Consider the following 18,847-nt stretch of genomic DNA (forward strand, 5'->3'; position numbering starts at 1 on the left):
ACCATGGATCACTAGATTGATTCTCCACCTGCGGCACCAGCATCACATATGGGCGCTGGGTTCTAGTTACGGTTGCTCTTCTTCCAGTTCAGCTCTCTGCTGTGGCCCAGGAGGTCAGTGGAGGGTGGCCCAAGTGCTTGGGCCCCTGCACCCTCATGGGAGACCAGAAAGAAACACCTGGCTCCTGGCTTCAGATCCATAGTGGCCATTGAGGGGTGAACCAACGGAAAAGGAAGACCTTTCTCTCTGTCTCTCTCTCACTGTCTATAACTCTACCTGTCAAATAAATTTTAAAAAATTAAAAAGGAGTGTCAATTGTTAAATCAACAACAGGCATCACTGTGCACTTGCTCCCCATGTAGAACCTGTCTTTAATGTGTTGTACTATGAGAATTAACGGTAAAACTAGTCTTCAAACAGTACTTTATACTTTGTGTGTCTGTGTGGGTACAAACTGTTGAAATCTTTACTTAGTATAGAGTTGATCTTCTGTACATAAACATAATTGAATATAAATCTTAATGAAGGATGGGTGGGGAGAAGGAGTAGGAGGAGGTGGGATGGTTTGGGGGTCGGAGGGAGGATATGGGTGAAGAACCACTATAACCCAAAAGTTGTACTTATGAAATTTATATTTATTAAATAAAAGTTTTCTATAAAAAATTAAGCAAACATAAGTGTATGTTAAATTTACTTTATAAACTGATGAATTTATGAATAAACAGAATATTCATCTTGTAGCTATAAAATGTATGATGCAGAGTATAAAATTAGCGTCACTTTTTTATATATGCTGTGACAAAAAAAACTATTTGCAAATGTTATCATATTAAGAATTGTCTGCATCATATAAAAAAAAATGAGGAATTACCAAAAAAGAAAGAACAAATTCCTAGAATTCTCTAAGGGTACGAAGGTCACTCTTTACAGCTCTTTACAGGAGAAGAGGAAGAAGGGTATCCGATAGACCTATCTTCCCAAAGGCCTCAGTTGGCTATGGGGAATCCATTCTTAGAGAACTATGATTCTTTCTCTCCCCTTCCAGGTACTGAGATGGAGGCATTTCCCCATCCTTCCTTTCCCTGGGACTCATATTCCTTCATATTCTTCTACAAGTCTTTCAACAAAGCAAACTTTTTCTAGATTGCTCTCTGACTCCTTTTATTTTATTAAGACTTTAGGATTCATATTTGGCAAATTACATTTTATGTTCTATTTAGCATTCAATACTATCCTGTCTTGTAAAGGAAGAGAACATCCCCTTTTGACTCTAAACAAATCCTTTCTTCTGATTTTGATACTAAGCTCAATGTACTTAATGAGGGAGCTTGATCTCTTTTCAGTCTTCCTTATGTCCTGTATGGTCAACTTCTTTCGCCACTGAGTCCTTCCTAGGGTAATATTTTAAATATGCTCAAGTATTTGTCATCACAACAAAAGAATAACATGGAACATTAACCACTACTGTTGCCCCAGGCTTGCTTGTACTGCAACTTTATTCTCTTCTCCATTTCTAAATTCTTGAGTTGTTCATACTACCTCAATTCATTTTCTCAATCTCATTAGTCTACAGTTTTAATCACCTGTGATTATTTTGAAATGTACTATATATGAATGAAACAGAAATCTTTTCACTTGATAATTGCTTATAATGCTTACCTATATACCCACTAAACTATTTTTTTTTTTTACTTTTTACTTGTTGAACTCTTAGTGGAGTATTAAGCCTTTGACTATAATATAAATTAAAAATATGTTATCTTGGGCTGGCGCTGTGGCACAGTGGATTAACACCCTGGCCTGAAGCACCAACATCTCATATGGGTGCCAGTTCTAGTCCCAGCTGCTCCTCTTCTGATCCAACTCTCAGCTATAGCCTGGGAAAGCAGTAAAAGATGGCCCAAGTCCTTGGGCCCCTGCACCCATGTGGGAGACCTGGAAGAAGCTCCTGGCTCCTGGCTCCTGGCTTCGGATTGGCGTAGCTCCAGCCATTGAGGCCATCTGGGAAGTGAACCAGTAGATGCAAGACCTCTCTCTCTGTCTCTACTTCTTTCTGTAACTTTGTCTTTCAAATAAATAAAATAAATCTTTAAAAAAAACTGTTATCTCAAAAGTTAACAAAACATAAGAAAAAAGACAAGAAAACAGAAAAGAGGAAACAACAAAAGGGAAGGAAGGAAAGAGGAGGGATAGAGGAAGAAAAGTATCACTATATTCTTAGAATTTTATCTAGGAACTACATTGAGTCTGTTATCTTTGTACTAATATTACATTAACATGAGATTTGATGAGAATTGTATTGTATTAATTATCATGCATTTGCTGTGACCCCAAGAATCTAATGTATTAATAAATTCCTTTTAAAAATTAAAAAAATAAAGTAGGACCAAGCTATCAAAATATAAATTTTATATTTATGTAAAAAATCTGTGGAATGGCACAAAGCCATAAATACAAAATCACTTGGTTTTGTCTTGAAATTCCACTGATGTGTCACAGTCTGTCACTTGTCATAATGTCCCAACATTGGTTGCACACCTTTGTGATCATGCTAAGAGTTACTAGATTGTACATTTTCAATGGGTCAATTATTTATCAATCATATCTATTAAAATGTAACTTCATAAGTTTAACATTAAAGAAATATTATGTAACTGAAAGTAGGCCATGCTTACACTAACGATGAGATTATATCATAATCCAATCTAGTAATCAATCAAATGATGTATGCCTGAAGTCAAATTTTTATTTTATTTTTGACACCCAGTTATAAAAACAGCTTTTATTTATTAAGTGCTAGAAAAAAAATTAGACTATTATGAAGAGCTAACAGAAAGGACCAGGAGTACAATGTCCACTTGAGGAACTCCGGCACAAAGAGATCTGAAATGAGGTAGTGACCAAAGGAAAGAAAGTCAAATCCAAACCTGTATGAGTGACTATGCCTCAGTAACCTCATGGAAGGTAGCGTCAGACGGCTAAGGTTTAAAGTGGTTATTTAACTGTTATTGTTATTTTAGTCTTACAGCCTTCCTGGGAAAAAAAGGTAAGTATGAAATGCCATTTTACAGAAAGGGAAGTAGAGGTTCACAGAGGAAAAATGATTTGTCTAATATGATAGGGGCAGATCACGCTGACCACCTACTCAATAGCCCATCTCCTTCCTACTTGCCAAAACCACCCTGATTTTGATGGGTGTTTATGTGGCTAGCACTAGAGAATGAAATCTTGACAAATTTGTACTAATCAGATAATGGCACTGCCTCGCCCACAATCTCTGCCAGATACTTGCTTTAAGAATCCTCTGAAGCTTCAGAGAAAGCCATGTGACAACCCTAGCAAAAGAGAATGGAGGGAACATTTCCAAGGTGGCATCCAGGAGAGATTTTCTTTCTTAGTAAAGAAGGGATCTGCTAGAAGAGTCTCCTTCTGATGTCTTGTGTGCCTCAAGTGACCAGTCTGAGGACAGAAGCCAACTCACCATACCTGAAGGAATGTATGGTGAGAGGCTGCTTCCCTGAGCACTTCAATGACCCTCACAACCAACCCTGGAACTGGGAGTCTGGAATTCTGGTGTGTGGCAGCAGAGGGTGACTAAATGACCAGCCCACAACAGAAGCCCTGGGTGCTGAGTCTCTAATGAGCTTCCCCAGCTGGTCACATTTCACAGGTGTTGTCAGAACTCCTTTCTTAAGCAACTGAGCGTGTCCTGTGTGACTCCACTGTGCCTGGTTTCTCCCAGACTTCACCCCATATACCTTTTTCCCTTTGCTGATTTTTCTCTGTAGTCTTTCACTGTAAAAAAAAAAAAGTCACAGCCATGAGTCCTCTTAACCAGTCATCAAGTCTGGGGATGGTCTTGGGGACCTCCTGACACAATAAAACTCTAGTTAAGCCTCTCATTACTGTACTGTCCATAATTTGCAGCTGAATTTTCTGTAATTTCTGAGGCCAAATTTTTAAATGTCATTATTGTAATAAAATTTTATAATATTTAAAAATATTTTTAGAACATATAGTAGTATAAAAATGATAGCTTTACACAACATTCCAAATCTAAACTTTCTTATGACTTAAAATTAATCTGAAAAACATAACTTATATTCATGTTTTCACACCCTTAAACTCATACTGAAAACATAAAACTTACCATCAATATCAACTGCCTTTAGTGCCTGTCGCATTTCTGAATCACTGACAGAAATCTTCAAGATTCTAAGGACTGTTGGCAGATCATTCACATAAATCCTACCATTTCGAATTTTACTAAAAATTCTACAGGCTCTATGAAGTGCTGTGCATAAACAAAAGATTAGTTAATTAATCCAAATGAGCAATCATTCTTATTTTCCCTATTTTCTCTCTCAAGAAACAAATTTCACGAAAAAAAAAAGGTAGGGGGAGAAAAACTTCTTTTGTTGTTGTTTTTTAGTTTATCTTAAATTCTATCTCATGACTTATTCAGGTCAGATCTGGAGCCAGTGACCTCTGAGTCTATCAGTTTCCTAAAGAGCTTTCAGAAACTGTCAGAAAAATCATACAAGGGTCACAGACACAGACTTTTTACAACTTTCCCCTGGAAAGCACTTAGTATATAATTCAGTCAAAGCTCTTGGTATTATGATCGCTTGCATGTCAATGTACCTCTCTAAACTGTCAGCTCCTAAGGGCCAGATATTCTAGTCATTAGTTTTCAGTGCCAAATTCAGAATAAATTCTCAAAACAATGTTGAACTGAAATTGATTTAGTTCAATGGATATCATATTTTCAGAAAAAATGCAAAAGATGACAGTTCTAAATACAATATTATCCAAAAAAAAATAATAATGACTTTAATATTAGAAGCTTTGGTAGAGTCTTATAAGTGGGAACCAGATTTCAGTGAAACAACAAGCAAATAAAAAGTGGAGATTACTGAAAACAACTCTTTCAAGAAGCTTCTCTGAAAAATTTGAATATAAAACTGGCAAAGCATAGATCCTGTGGAATCAAAAGAAAATTGAAAACAAATGATGGGATTTGCCAGTGAAAACAAAACCTTTCCAATATGATAAAGAGAAAGATGAGGATAACCATCCATAGGCAAGTTTGTAGGTAGAAACAGCAAGTTTATTAATATTATGCCCAACAGCCTTTATTAAATCTCAATAAAAAAGTAAAGCCATATGATCCAGCAATCCCACTTCTGGATAATTATTCAAAATAATTTAAAGCAAGATTTTGAAAAGATCTTAGCACTTCCATGTTGACTGCTGCACTATTCAGAATAGCCAAGACATGGAAACAATAAGAATATCTACAAACAGATAAAAGGATTTTATTAAAGTATACTTTATATATATATATATACACATATATACATACACACACATACACACATGTTGAAATACTATTCAGCCTTTAAAAAGAAGAAAATGCTGGGGTGAAAGGACTGTTAAGCCACTTCTTAGGACACCCACATCCCATATCAGAGTGCTGGTTCAAAACCCAGATGTACCACTTCTGATCCAGCCTCCTGCTAATGTGTCTGAGAAGGCAGCAGATGATGGCCCAAGCGCTTAGGTCCCTGCTACCCATGTGGGAGACCCAGACAAGAGTTCTGGGCTTCTGCCAGGCCCAGCTCTAGCTGTTGCAGGAATTTAGGGTGTTAACCAACTGATGATCTCTTTCTCTCTGTCCTGTCACACTTTCAAATAAATTTTTTAAAAAGGAAGAAAATCCTGTAATATGTGATTATATGGATAAATCTGGAGGACACTACCTTAAGTGAAACATGGTAGTCACACAAGGACAAATACTCCATGATTCCACTTATATAAAGTATCTAAAACAGTCAAATTCATGGAGCACAGAATAGAATTGTGGCCTGCAAGAGCTAAGTGTGGCTGGCGCCGTGGCTCACTAGGCTAATCCTCTGCCTTGCGGTGCCGGCACACCAGGTTCTAGTCCCGGTCGGGGCACCGGATTCTGTCCCGGTTGCCCCTCTTCCAGGCCAGCTCTCTGCTATGGCCAGGGAGTGCAGTGGAGGATGGCCCAAGTGCTTGGGCCCTGCACCCCATGGGAGACCAGGAGAAGCACCTGGCTCCTGCCTTCGGATCAGCGCGGTGCGCCGGCCACAGCGTGCCAGCCGTGGCAGCCATTGGAGGGTAAACCAATGGCAAAAGGAGACCTTTTCTCTGTCTCTCTCTCTCACTGTCCACTCTGCCTGTTAAATAAATAAATAAAATTTTTTTAAAAAAGAGCTAAGTGGAGAAGTGAACAGGGCTTTGCTAATCTATAGGCATAAATGTTCAGTTACACAAAATGAGTAAGTTCTACAGATCTCCTAAACGATATTGTTTATAGATAATAATACTGCATTGTACACTTAAAAATCTGTTAAGAGGATAGATTTCATGTTAAATGTTCTCACCATAATAAAATTTTTTGAATGAAGAAGTTATTCACTTGCATTTGTTTCAGAAAAGCTAATTTTATTTTAATTGAATAAAATATTAAAAGTTGAAGAGTATGTGAGAGGGGTGAGAGCTTGAGGAGAGTACTGAACAGGCACCAAAGAAAATAGGAAAGAGATCTGTCCAAAACTTAAGGGGAATGCCAACTAAGAGCAGTTGAAGTCAGAAATCATAGTGGCACTAAAGGAGCAGTCAAGGATATAAAATTGTAAATAAAAAGAGATGACAGTATAAGAGATTGTGAGTAGAGAACAAGACATTAAAGTCTGAGATTTCAACATGATGATAATGTTCAATCTGTGGACATTAATGTCAATTAGAGAAACAGAGGTAAAAGAACTGGTTTTGAAAAGTGTGAAGCTAGAATACTATGTTAATTATCCACTTGGACACCAAATATAGGTAATATGATTAACTTAGTTAAGATAGAAAGACAAAATATGCCAAATTACTCCATAAATATAAAGGTGATATCTAAGATATGGGAAAGATCAATGACAAGGAGTGAAGAATAGTATAAGCCTTAATATTAAGGTGTCAAAGACTAAATTGTAGTGAACTTAATAATTACTAATTTATTTATTCAATGTAATACCCAATCCTTTTCTCAAAAAATATATTTGAACTAAAAGAATGTATATATAATATTTTGTCTATCTTACCAATTCAAAAAATATATATTTATAAATTAAACTACCTACTTTTGATTTCTCATGGCCTACAGCATTTGCCATATCACATAACATTAGCTGATACCATAAGCCACTGGGTGTATAAGAAGAGGCACTAACTGCTGAAACAGTTCCCAAAAAGCACATAATCAGGAAATTATTCAAGATATTATAGAAACTCTTATTACCATTTATTTCTTGTGAGTATAAGTATCCTTGGGATACATTATCATATAATGTCAGGTAGAGGTTAGAAAGCACTTCCTTTTTCCTGTCAAAGAAACAACCACATTAAGAAAGCAGCAAAGAAAATATACAAACCCCACTTAAAATTTTAGCAAACTTACTAATAGGCTGAGATCCATATGAACCTTTTTTGAAGAACCATCCAAAAAATAGGGAATTAATTCCATGTTCATCACACCACTTCCTATCTTGTTTCTTTTAGGCAATATTTCCCTGAAGTGCAGAATTCACCCTAGTCATCACCCTACTATCTTTTGGCTGTAGTCCAATCTTTCTTACTCTTACTTCAAGTCACAGCAAGAGCATATTTGTATTTAAACAGCCCAAGAATCCCAAATTCCATCACCTATCAGTAAAAATGACTGGAAAAGATGATTCCTCTAATACTGCAGCATGTAAATAATTGAAATAATTTAATATTAGTCTTGGAAGAAATCTTAAGAGTTCATGTAGTACAAGATTCTACTATAAATGTATAAAGCAAGGCTTACAGATGTAAAGTGAATTTTACAAGTGCCTAAACTAGCATGTGAAGTCAATTAGGACTTAAATCTGTTTTCTAGTTCCATATATAGTGATCTAGCCCCTACCCTATCCTTCTGAACAGCATGGTGCCTTAGCTTTCATAAACTATTTGATATTTTTATATGAAAGGTATAGACAACTCTGGAGTGAAAAACCCCTAATATAAATCCAACATTCAAAAAATAGAATACAATAATTTAAATACCGCAAAATTGAGGAAGATGTATGAAGGGGCAATGAAGTCTTGCAAATGCTGTACTGATTTGGCAATTTGTACATAGAGTTTTCTTTTTTAGTTCTCTTCTCCGTTGACAGCTTCAGAGAGGGAAACTCAATCTAGAGCCAAATGCAAGTATGTTGGTGCCTAATATCACTCTGGTAACCCAGCATTCTCAGATATTAAACTGCTTAAAATATAATTAATAGCTCCATTATGCCATAGATTTTGTACTCTGTAAAATCTATTACTACATTGATAAAATATTAATTATATACTTAAGAAAAACAGAGCTTTGCAAAAAACATTATAGACAAAAAACATTATAGAGTTCACTTAAAATTTTAGTATATATAAAATTTAATTACAAGAAGCAGTTTTACATCAGAACCACAGCTATGAGAACAAGGTGACTGGGCCACCAACTCTAGGCTATATATACAGACTTAGACAATATGTGCAAAACAATGTGGAGAACAACCAATGAAGTTATTTAAATGATATAAGTACTTCTGTTTTGAATTAACCTTATGAATGAGTAAATTATCCACTTAACATTGCATGTATAAACATCATCCAAATGAGGCAAATAGGTAAATAGAAAAGTACCACTCCAGAAAATGAGGACACTAATTACAAATGTATGCCATTTTGGCCGGCGCCGCAGCTCAATAGGCTAATCCTCCGCCTAGTGGCGCCGGCACACCGGGTTCTAGTCCCGGTTGGGGCGCCGGATTCTGTCCCAGTTGCCCCTCTTCCAGGCCAGCTCTCTGCTGTGGCCAGGGAGTGCAGTGGAGGATGGTCCAAGTGCTTGGGCCCTGCACCCCATGGGAGACCAGGAAAAGCACCTGGCTCCTGGCTCCTGCCATCGGATCAGCGCGGTGCGCCGGCCGCAGCGCGCCGGCCGCGGCGGCCATTGGAGGGTGAACCAAAGGCAAAGGAAGACCTTTCTCTCTGTCTCTCTCTCTCACTGTCCACTCTGCCTGTCAAAAAAATTTTTTTAAAAATGTATGCCATTTTACACAAAGCTTATAACCTTGATTTTAAAGACTATACAGGTTGTGGAGAGAAAATTCTCAAGCCATACAAGATTGGTAGAAACTGATACTGAGATTCCACATAAAACCAAAATCTTCAAAAGTCAACATTCTCAGCACAAGTGAGCTAGCAGGGGGAAAAAATAACTCTTACTTCCAATGAAGAATTATGCAAAGTAAAATCTGTGTCTCAGCTCTAAGCTAGAGAGAGAGAAAGAGACAGAATAAAGACTATTCCTATTGATTATTTATAATGATAATTCTATGCATATACATATAATTAACTTAAATTTATACTAAATGTGTTGTTCAGGAAAAATAGAAACCAAAAATTCAAAGTGGCCCCAAGTTTGTAATACTTCTGAGGCAACTCAGCAGAAATATATGCAAATTCTCTTAAAAAGAAATTTCTTTGGGAATATGATAGACTCATTATGTGAGTCCCACAAATTTAGACCAACTATAAATGAAAAGGTGAACAGAACATAAAATATCCAGGGAACAAATTAACATGAATGAGAATAAGAACAACAAATAGAACATTCTGATTCTCCAAGGACTTAATATGTGGGGTTTATAAGATACCAATCTTGAAACAACCATGGAACATGAATAAATAATATAACATAAGGTAGATTTTAGGAAGTACCAAGTAAATATTCTAGAAGTAATAAATATAATCCCAGAAATTAAAACCTCAATGGACAGGTTAATGAGATTCACCTAAATAAAAAATGAGCAACCTAGAAAGTAGATGGGGAGAAATTACCAAGAACAAAATAGAGAGAAAGAGATGAAAAACATGAAGCAATGGTGAAGAACATAGAAGAAACAAAAGGATAATGAAGAGATTGAGGGAGGTGATATATTCTAAAAGATACTGGATTGAAATTTTACAAAATTTTTTTAAAAAAGGCCTGCTTTATTAAATTCTGGAAACACAACAAATATCTAGGTAGTTGGAATCAAGATCTCAGCTGAGGACCAGTGCTACGATGTAGTAGGCTAAGCCTCCACTTGTGGTGCTGGCATCTCACATGGGCACCAGTTCATGTCCCAGATGCTCCTTTTCTGATCCAGCTCTTTATTTATAGCCTGGGAAAGCAGTAGAAGATGGCCCAGATGTTTGGGCCCCTGCCACCCACGTGAAAGAATGCAGAGAAGCTCCTGGCTGCTGGCTTCGGATCAGCCCAGCTCTGGCTGTTGCAACCATTTGGGGAGTGAACCAGCAGCTGGAAGACCTTTCTCTCTGTCTCTCCCTCTCTGTTTGTAACTTTGTCTCTCAAATAAATAAATAAAATCTTTAAAAAAAGAAAAAGATGTTAGCTGAATAAGAGTCTTTACACACACCAAGTACCTTCATCAAAGCTAGAAAGCTAGATAAGAGACCACAGTGCCTCGTCTTTGTTGTAATCAAAAAAAGAAAAAGAAAAAGAAGAGTTTCCCATACCACCCCTCCCCAGCTCCAAGGATTGCAGTGTTGACAGACACCTTCCAATTGGGAGCTGAGTGAACTGAGTCCCAGTGCCAAACCCATTGTAGAAAAAATCAGTAGCACTGAGTCACCCTGCCTGGACCCCACGCCCATATCTGTGGAGTGAACATTTGGAGATTCCACAACCAGGCAGCCTCTGCCACCATCCATCCCCACCAACCCCACTCCCATTGCCAACAGAAAGCAAAATTTCAACCCCACACAGAGGTCAGGAGAGGGAGCTAAAGACTACACCTGGGAGCTGAGACCCAGCACCTGATAAAGCCCAAAGGCCTCTAGTTCCCTGCCAATGCTCACAGACTGACCCTGTAGACTTGCCCAGTGTCAGGCACAGACCTACATTCTGGAGTGTCAGACTCGTTTTGGTATATGTTGCCATTAGTGGGCTTGAAGGATACCTATAGGACTTTGTAAAGACCTATGACTGTAGGAAGCAGGTGTGACCAGTCCGGGGACAGTGTAAGTGACAAGAGGCTGCCTTTATCAGTCTCCTCCAACCTTGAGCAGACAACAATGGGTTATGGGATTGTGTCTTGGGTAAACTCCAATGCTGGGTCAGATACTAATGGTTTCTTTCCCAAGGCAAGTACCTGTGGACAGTCTCTATACTTGCCCCAGTATCAGGCAGAGCAAATCTGTCTTCAGACCTGGTATTCACCACTGAAGATTGTGCAAGGCCTGGTGACAGTGAATTCCAGGTGTGACTCCCAAAATAGCCTGCCCAAGTTGCTCAGGGACAGCCTCTATCACTCCTCCTGCAACTAGACAGACAGCAAGGAATCACAGAACTGTTTTGGGACCAGGCTGATAAAATCCAGCATTGAGCAGATTCTAACAGTCCCCGTCCCCAGAACAGTGACTATAGACAGACCTCTGGATCTGTTTCACTGCCGAGCAGAGTTCCATGGTCCTGGTTAAGCAATCTTATATATCAGCCAATATCACTGGTGGCTGACAGGTGAACCCTCTTCAGCAACAGACAGATCACAGGAGGGTGAGCTTTGGTCCCACCGGCATTGTGCACTGGTGTTGGTGGCCTGAGGGCTCTTGATGTCATCTAGCACTGAGGCATTCATTTACAGACACAGGACAATGAGGCTGAGCCTACCACAAGCCCAGAAAGAAGCTTAAAGGGATGGACTACCCCTTTTTAGGCACTTCTCAGTTCATACTGAATAATACATCAACTGCAGATTTGGGATAAACTTGTAATTTTTTGAGTACTTAACACTGAATCAGTAAAAACATATCAGCAGGGGCCGGCATTGTGGCATAGCGGGAAAAGCTGCTGCCTGCACTTCTGGCATACCATATGGGCACTGGTTCAAGTACCAGCTGCGCTACTTCCACTCCAGCTCTCTGCTATGGCCTGGGATAGCAGTAGAAGAAGGCCCAAGTCATTGGGCCCCTGCACCCACATGGGAGACCTGGACAAATCTCCTGGCTCCTGGCTTTGGACCAGCTCAGCTCCAGCCATTGCGGCCATCTAGGGAATGAACCAGCGGATGGAAGACCTCTCTCTCTCTTGCCTCCGCCTCTCTGTAGCTCTGCCTTTCAAATAAATACATAAATCTTTAAAAAATATATCAGCAGTAGACTTGGGACAAACCAGGACTTAGAGTGTATCTAATGCTGAAACAGAAGTATTAGGGGCCGGCGCTGTGGCGCAGTAGGTTAATCCTGCACCTGCGGTGCCAGCATCCCATATGGGTGCCAGTTCTAGTCCCAGCCGCTCCTCTTCCAATCCAGCTCTCTGCTGTGGCCTGGGAAATCAGTGGAAGATGGCGCAAGTGCTTGGGCACCTGCACCTGCATGGGAGACTAGGGACCTGGGAGACCAGGAAGAAGCACCTGGCTCCTGGCTTCGGATAGGCACAGCTCCAGCCGTTGCAGCCATTTGGGGAGTGAACCAACGGAAGGAAGACCTTTCTCTCTGTCTCTCTCTCACTGTCTGTAACTCTACCTCTCAAATAAATAAATAAAGTCTTTTTTTAAAAAAAGTATTCATAGGCGCAGAGAAAACAACAGAATTTCTAGAAGAACAACCTAAATGAAGCCATATTACTAAAACTAATCCTTCAATGTACAGATGACATTGTATACTAAAAAGCATCAAGAAGTTCTAAGGAAACATGATCTCACCTAAAGAGCAAAATAAGGTCCCAGAAACTAATCATCTAGGAAATGAAATTTCCTAATGCTTGAATGAAGATTTCAAAATGTCTGTTTTAAGGAAACTCAACAAAATTCAAGAGAACACAGAGAAACTATTCAATATTCTAACAAAGAGATCTGATAGAGAGGTGAAGGTAATGAAAATCAAACAGAAATCTTTCAACTGAAACGTACATGCAGTGAAATTAAAATATGATATAAGACATCAACAGCAGGATATAACAAACAGAAGAAAGAATCAATGAGCTCAAAGACAGATTATTTGAAAAAACACAGCTTCAGAAGAAAAGGAATCAAGGGGAATGAGGAAAGTTTACACGAACTATGGGGTAGCATGAAATGAGCAAAAATGTGGTTTTTGGGAATCAATAGAACTTGAGAATGCCAAAGCAGCAGAAAGCATATTTAAAGAGATGATGACAGAAAATTACCCAAACCTAGAGAAAGATATCATTATCCAGGTACAGGAAGGTCAAAGGTCACCAATCTGAGTCAATTCAACCAAGTCTACCAAAGACATATTATAATCAACCTCTCCAAGGTTAAAAATAAAGGGAGAATTCTCAAAGCTGCAAGAGAAAAGAAGCAAATAACATATAAAGAGATCCCAATTTGTCTGACTGCAGACTTCTCAGTAGAAATCTTAGCGGCCAGGAAGAGAGTGGGTTAAGACTTTTACAGCACTGAAAGAGAAAAATTGCCAGCCAAGAATACTAAATCCAACAAAGGTATCCATCAGATATGAGAAAAAGATATAAAGACATTCCCAAACGGAAGCTAAGGGAATTTATCACCTGTAGACCTGTCTTATAAGAAACATTAAAGGGAGTTCTTCAAACTGAAACAAAGAGATATTAACAAGTAAAAAGAAAAAGAAAATATCAGAAGGCAGAAAACTTACTGGTAAAGTATAATCATAACAAATTCAGAATGCTTTCATATTATAAACATGGTATATAAATCATTTAAATCTTTATTGTGAAGATTTAAAAAATTATACCCACTACATTAAAACATTTAGAGACAGACAATATTAAAAGGGGTCAAATGTAACACCAAAAATCAAACTGTGGGTACCCCAATATTGGGTACATCCACTATACATATAAAGTATTAATAAACCAAAAGGGAAAGATAGACTCCCATACAGTAATAGTAGGTGACTTTAACATCACACTTTTAGAAATGGACAAATCATCTAGACAGAAAATCAACAAACAGCAGAGTGAAATTCAACCAGAGATCCATTGGACCTAACAGACATCTATTGAACTTCTAATCCAACAGCTGCAGAATGTACATTCTTCTCAATAGCACATGGAACGTTTTCCAGGATAGGTCATACAGCAGCCACAAAACAAACCTCAACAAATTTAAAACAATACAAATCATATCAAGCACCTTTTCTGATCACAAAGCAAAAAAAAAAAAAAAAAAAAAACTAGACATCATAACAAAAGACACTTTGGAAACTACACAATACATGAAAATTAAACAACTTACTCTTGAAATATCAATAAATCAAGGAAGAAATCAAGGAGAAAATTTGAAAATATCTTGGAGTGAATGAAAATGAAAACATAGCATACCAAGACCTATGGGATACAGCAAAAGCAGTACTAAGGTAGAAGTTTACAATAATCAATGCCTGTATCACACACACACACAAAAAAAAAAAAAAATATCTCAAATAAACAACTTATCACTGTACCTCAAGGTACTAGAAAAAACAAGAACAAATCAAGCCCAAAATTTGTAGAAGGAAAGAAATAATAAAACTCAGAGCATAAATAAATGGCATAGAAACTGAAAAAAATCAATGAAATCAAGAGCTAGTTCACATTCAATATGAAAATAAGAAACTGTCTACAAATATCTGACAGTAATAAATTACAATATTCAATGCATACAGGAATCATACAGAGCAACAAACTCTAGTACAAGACAAAAATATTTTAATACATTTAATCCAAGTTTCAGAATCCAATAGTTACCAAAAATAAATAAATAAATAAATAAATCATTTTAACCAAAAGTGTGAAAAATCTTTAAAATGAAAACTATACCTCATCAATGAAAGAAATTAAAGAAGACTCAAAGAAATGGAAAGATATCCCACTTTCATGGATTGGAAGAATCATTATCATTAAAATATGCATACAACCCAAAGAGATTTATAGATTCAATGCAATCCCTATCAAGCTTCCAACGACATTTTTCACAGAGCTAGAAAAATTATCACTAAAATTTCTATGGAACTACAAAAGGCCCCAAATAAAAGTAATCTTAAACAAAAAGAACAATGCAGGAGACATTATACTACCTTCCCTTTTAAAAAAAAATTGGCCAGCACCACAGCTCAATAGGCTAATCCTCCACCTGCAGTGCCAGCACACAGGGTTCAAGTCCCAGTTGGGGCGCCAGATTCTGTCCCGGTTGCTCCTCTTCTAGTCCAGCTCTCTGCTGTGGCCCAGGAAGGCAGTGGAGGATGGCCCAAGTGCTTGGGCCCTGCACCCACATGGGAGACCAGGAGAAGTACCTGGCTCCTGGCTTTGGATCAGCGCGGTGCGTCAGCCACAGCGTGCCGGCCACAGTGGCCATTGAGGGGTGAACCAACGGAAAAGGAAGACCTTTCTCTCTGTCTCTCTCACTGTTCACTCTGCAAAAAAATAAAATAAAATAAAATAAAATAAAATAAAATAAAATAAAGAAGTAGAGCTATAGACAGATAGAAGGAAAGACAGAAAGATCAGAAGATCCCACTGGTTCACTCCCCAAATGGCCCCAACAGCCGGAACTGAGCTGATCTGAAGCCAGAGAGCTGGATCAGAAGAGAAGCAGCTGGGATTGAACCAGTGCCCAATATGGGATGCCAGCACTACAGGCAGAGGCCTAGCCTACTACCACACAGCACTGGCCCCTATATTACTTGACTTTAAAATATAGTATGAAGCTACAGTTATCAAAACAGCATGCTATTGGCATAAAAACAGATCCATAGACCAATGGAACAAAATAGAGACCCCACAAGTAAACCCATATATTTATAGTCAACTGATCTTTGGCAAAGGTGCTAAGAATTTGCTTTGGGAAAAGAATACCATTTTTAACAGTGTTGGCAAAACTGTATATCCACAGGAAGAAGAATAAAACTAGATCCCTATCCCTAACCATGTTCAACAATCAGCTCAAAATGGATTAAAGACCTAAATGTGAGAATTGTAACTTTGAAACTATTAGAAAAAATATGAAAATACTTCAGGACATTGGAATGGGCAAGGATCTTTTAAATCAGACCCTAAAAGCACAGAAAATAGAAACAAAAATAGACAAATAGCATTTCATCAAAGAGTTCTGTACAGCAAAGGAAATAATCAACAGAGTAAAAAGAAAATATTTGCAATCTTATACAAGGGATTAATATTTGGGATACATATAGAACTCAATAGCAAAAACAAAGTAATCCAATTTTTAAAAAGGTAATAGGTCTAAACAGGTATTTCTCAGAGGAAGATATACAAGTCACCAACAAGTACATTAAAATATGCTCAACATCACTAATCATCAGCAAAATGCAAATCAAAACCACAATGACATATTATTACCTCATTTCAGTAAGATTGACTATTACAGGGCCATTGCTGTGGTGTAGCAGGTAAAGCCACCACCTGCAGTGCTGGCATCCCATACAGGCACAGCTTCAAGTCCTGGCTGCTCCACTTCTGGTCCAACTCTCTGCTATGGCCTGGGAAAGCAGTGGAAGATGGCCAAAGGCCCCTGCACCCATGTGAGAGACCTATAGGAAGCTACTGGCTCCTGATTTTGGATCAGCCCATCTCCAACCGCTGAGGCCATTTAGGGAGTGAATCAACAGATGGAAGACCTCTCTCTCTGTGTCTCTCTGTCTCTGTCTCTCTCTCTCTCCCTCCCTCCCTCTCTCTCTGCCTCTGCCTCTCTGTAACTCTGCCTTTCAAATAATAAAATAAATAAATATCTTAAAAAACAAAATGATTGACTATTACTAAAGAGACGAAAGATAACAAGTATTGCCAAGGGTATTGGACACTGTTGGCAGGAATGTAAATTAGTACAACCTTTGTGGAAAACAGGATGGAGGTTCCTTTTTTAAAAAATAAAAATAGAACTACCATATGACCTAGCAATCTTACTCCTAGGTATATATTCAAGAGAAATGAAATATATTTGTCAAAGAAACTTCTGCACTCCCATGTTTACTGCAGCACCATTCACAATAGCCAAGAATTGGAAACAACCTATCCACCAACAAATGGATAAAGAAAATGTGATCCCTATACATAATGGAACATTACTCAGCCATAAAAAGAATGAAATTTTGTCATTTACAATAATATGGATGGTGTTAAATGAAGTAAGCCAAGCACAGAAAGACAAATATCACATGATCTTACTCATTTGTTGAGTGTAAAGAATATATAATCTCATAGAAGTTAAAAATACACTTGTAGTTACCAGAAGCTGGGGAGGGAACTATGGAGGGAAGGTTGGAGAAAATCTGATTGATGTGTGCTAGGTTATAACTAGACAGAAGTAAACAGTCTTAGGGTTATATTGCACACTGGGGTGACTGTGGATAGTATTAATGTACTATATATTTCTCTTTTTAACAAAAACCTAGAAGACAGGATTTTGGTTGTTTTACTTTAAAAAAAAAACTCTTGAAAGAATTTAAATATATTTACCCTTATTGGATATTACAGTGTATATATGCAACAAGACATCACATAGTACATGCAATTTTGTACAGTTGCTATATCTCTGTTAACATTTAAATATCTAAACAGAAATAAAGAGAAATATATATGTCAGCCTATCATAGTGACTGTACTAGGCTGAATGGGGGCTCCACAAAAGTATATGTTCATGTCCTAATCTCTGGAATCTGTAAACATACCCTTACTTGAAAAAAAAATGTTTGGCAGAAGTAATCAAGGTAAGGATTTCTAGCTGAGTTAAATAATGATAGATTGTTTATAAGAAAAGGGAAGGAGACTTGAGATACACACAGAGGAGAAGCCATGTGAAGACTGAGGCGGAGGTTGCAGCCATGCTGCCACAAACCAAGAAACACTTAAAAACATTAAGACAGGAAAAAATGTTAAAAGAGAACTCAATAAAAAAGAAAAATGTGTGCATGTGTATGTTTTGGTTTAATGGAGAAAGAAGAATAAAATTTCCAAAATCTGAAAGTATTATTTGTTCTTTTTTAATAAAAAGAAAGGAAGATGAGAAGGATGAAGAAGAGAGGAGAGAAGAAGAGAAAGTAGTAGTAATATTCAAGACTGCAATCTTTCAACATTTGAGCTAAAATAGACAGGAATGTTTGAGGGCTAAGGACAACACTTGAAGATGAAGGGAAAGTTCCTGAATCTTTATTTACCTCAGTTGTTTTCCTATGCAGTTGTACTTGTAAATTTTTCTTTTTCTTGATTTTATTTTCTCCTGATAAATCAGAGAATTTTTCTTCTTCACATATGTATAGTGATGTTATATTCCTAAATTGCACAGAAATTGGAATAATTCAAATTGTTTTTCTTGATTTTTCTTCTTCTTTTCAACTTTTAGTTATGGAATTTTAAAATACAAAAGTAGACAGAACAATATGATTATCTCCACATGTACCCACCACCCAGTAATGATAAATCCTATTCGATCTATATCTTTATCCCTACTCCCATCCTTTATTATTTTAAAGTAAATTCCAATATATTATTTCAATTGTAAAGATTTTAATATAAATCTCTGAAAGGTGTCTCTTTTTTAAAAATCTGAAACACAATTATAACAACTAAAAATTAACAATCATTTCTCAATATCACCAAATAGACTGTTCAATTTTCCAGATGTCTCATGAAGGCCATACATTTTTTAACATTTTCTTTAGTATTCAACTAGGTCCTCACACCATAGCTGGTTATGTGTTTTAAATCTCTTTTCATCTATAAGTTGTTCTTCTATGTCTTTTACTATATTAGCATTAGTGCTAT

General features: G+C 37.4%; 1 protein-coding gene across 35 annotated transcripts in view; it reads right to left on the reverse strand.

The window, feature by feature from the left end:
- Nucleotides 1-18,847, reverse strand: part of EFCAB3 (EF-hand calcium binding domain 3) — a 649,184-nt gene that overhangs the window by 606,869 nt on the left and 23,468 nt on the right. For 30 of the 35 annotated variants that reach the window (XR_011383437.1, XR_011383438.1, XM_070060541.1 and 27 more), the window contains 4 exons: nt 18,241-18,355; nt 8,104-8,234; nt 7,316-7,398; nt 4,151-4,294 (listed from right to left, as the gene is read on the reverse strand). The exons of 1 other annotated variant lie outside the window; for it this stretch is intronic. Coding sequence is in view for 31 of the 34 variants with exons in the window: in XM_070060541.1 (XP_069916642.1) it covers nt 4,151-4,294; nt 7,316-7,398; nt 8,104-8,234; nt 18,241-18,355 (473 nt within the window). In the remaining 3 variants the exon portion in view is untranslated. Of the gene's footprint in view, nt 1-4,150; nt 4,295-7,315; nt 7,399-8,103; nt 8,235-18,240; nt 18,419-18,847 lie in introns of those variants that run through there. 4 more of the 35 variants (XM_070060539.1, XM_070060535.1, XM_070060540.1 and 1 more) reach the window with 4 other exon arrangements.

The sequence above is a fragment of the Oryctolagus cuniculus genome, chromosome 17 (genome assembly GCF_964237555.1).
Source record: "Oryctolagus cuniculus chromosome 17, mOryCun1.1, whole genome shotgun sequence".
NCBI classification, from domain to species: domain Eukaryota; kingdom Metazoa; phylum Chordata; class Mammalia; order Lagomorpha; family Leporidae; genus Oryctolagus; species Oryctolagus cuniculus.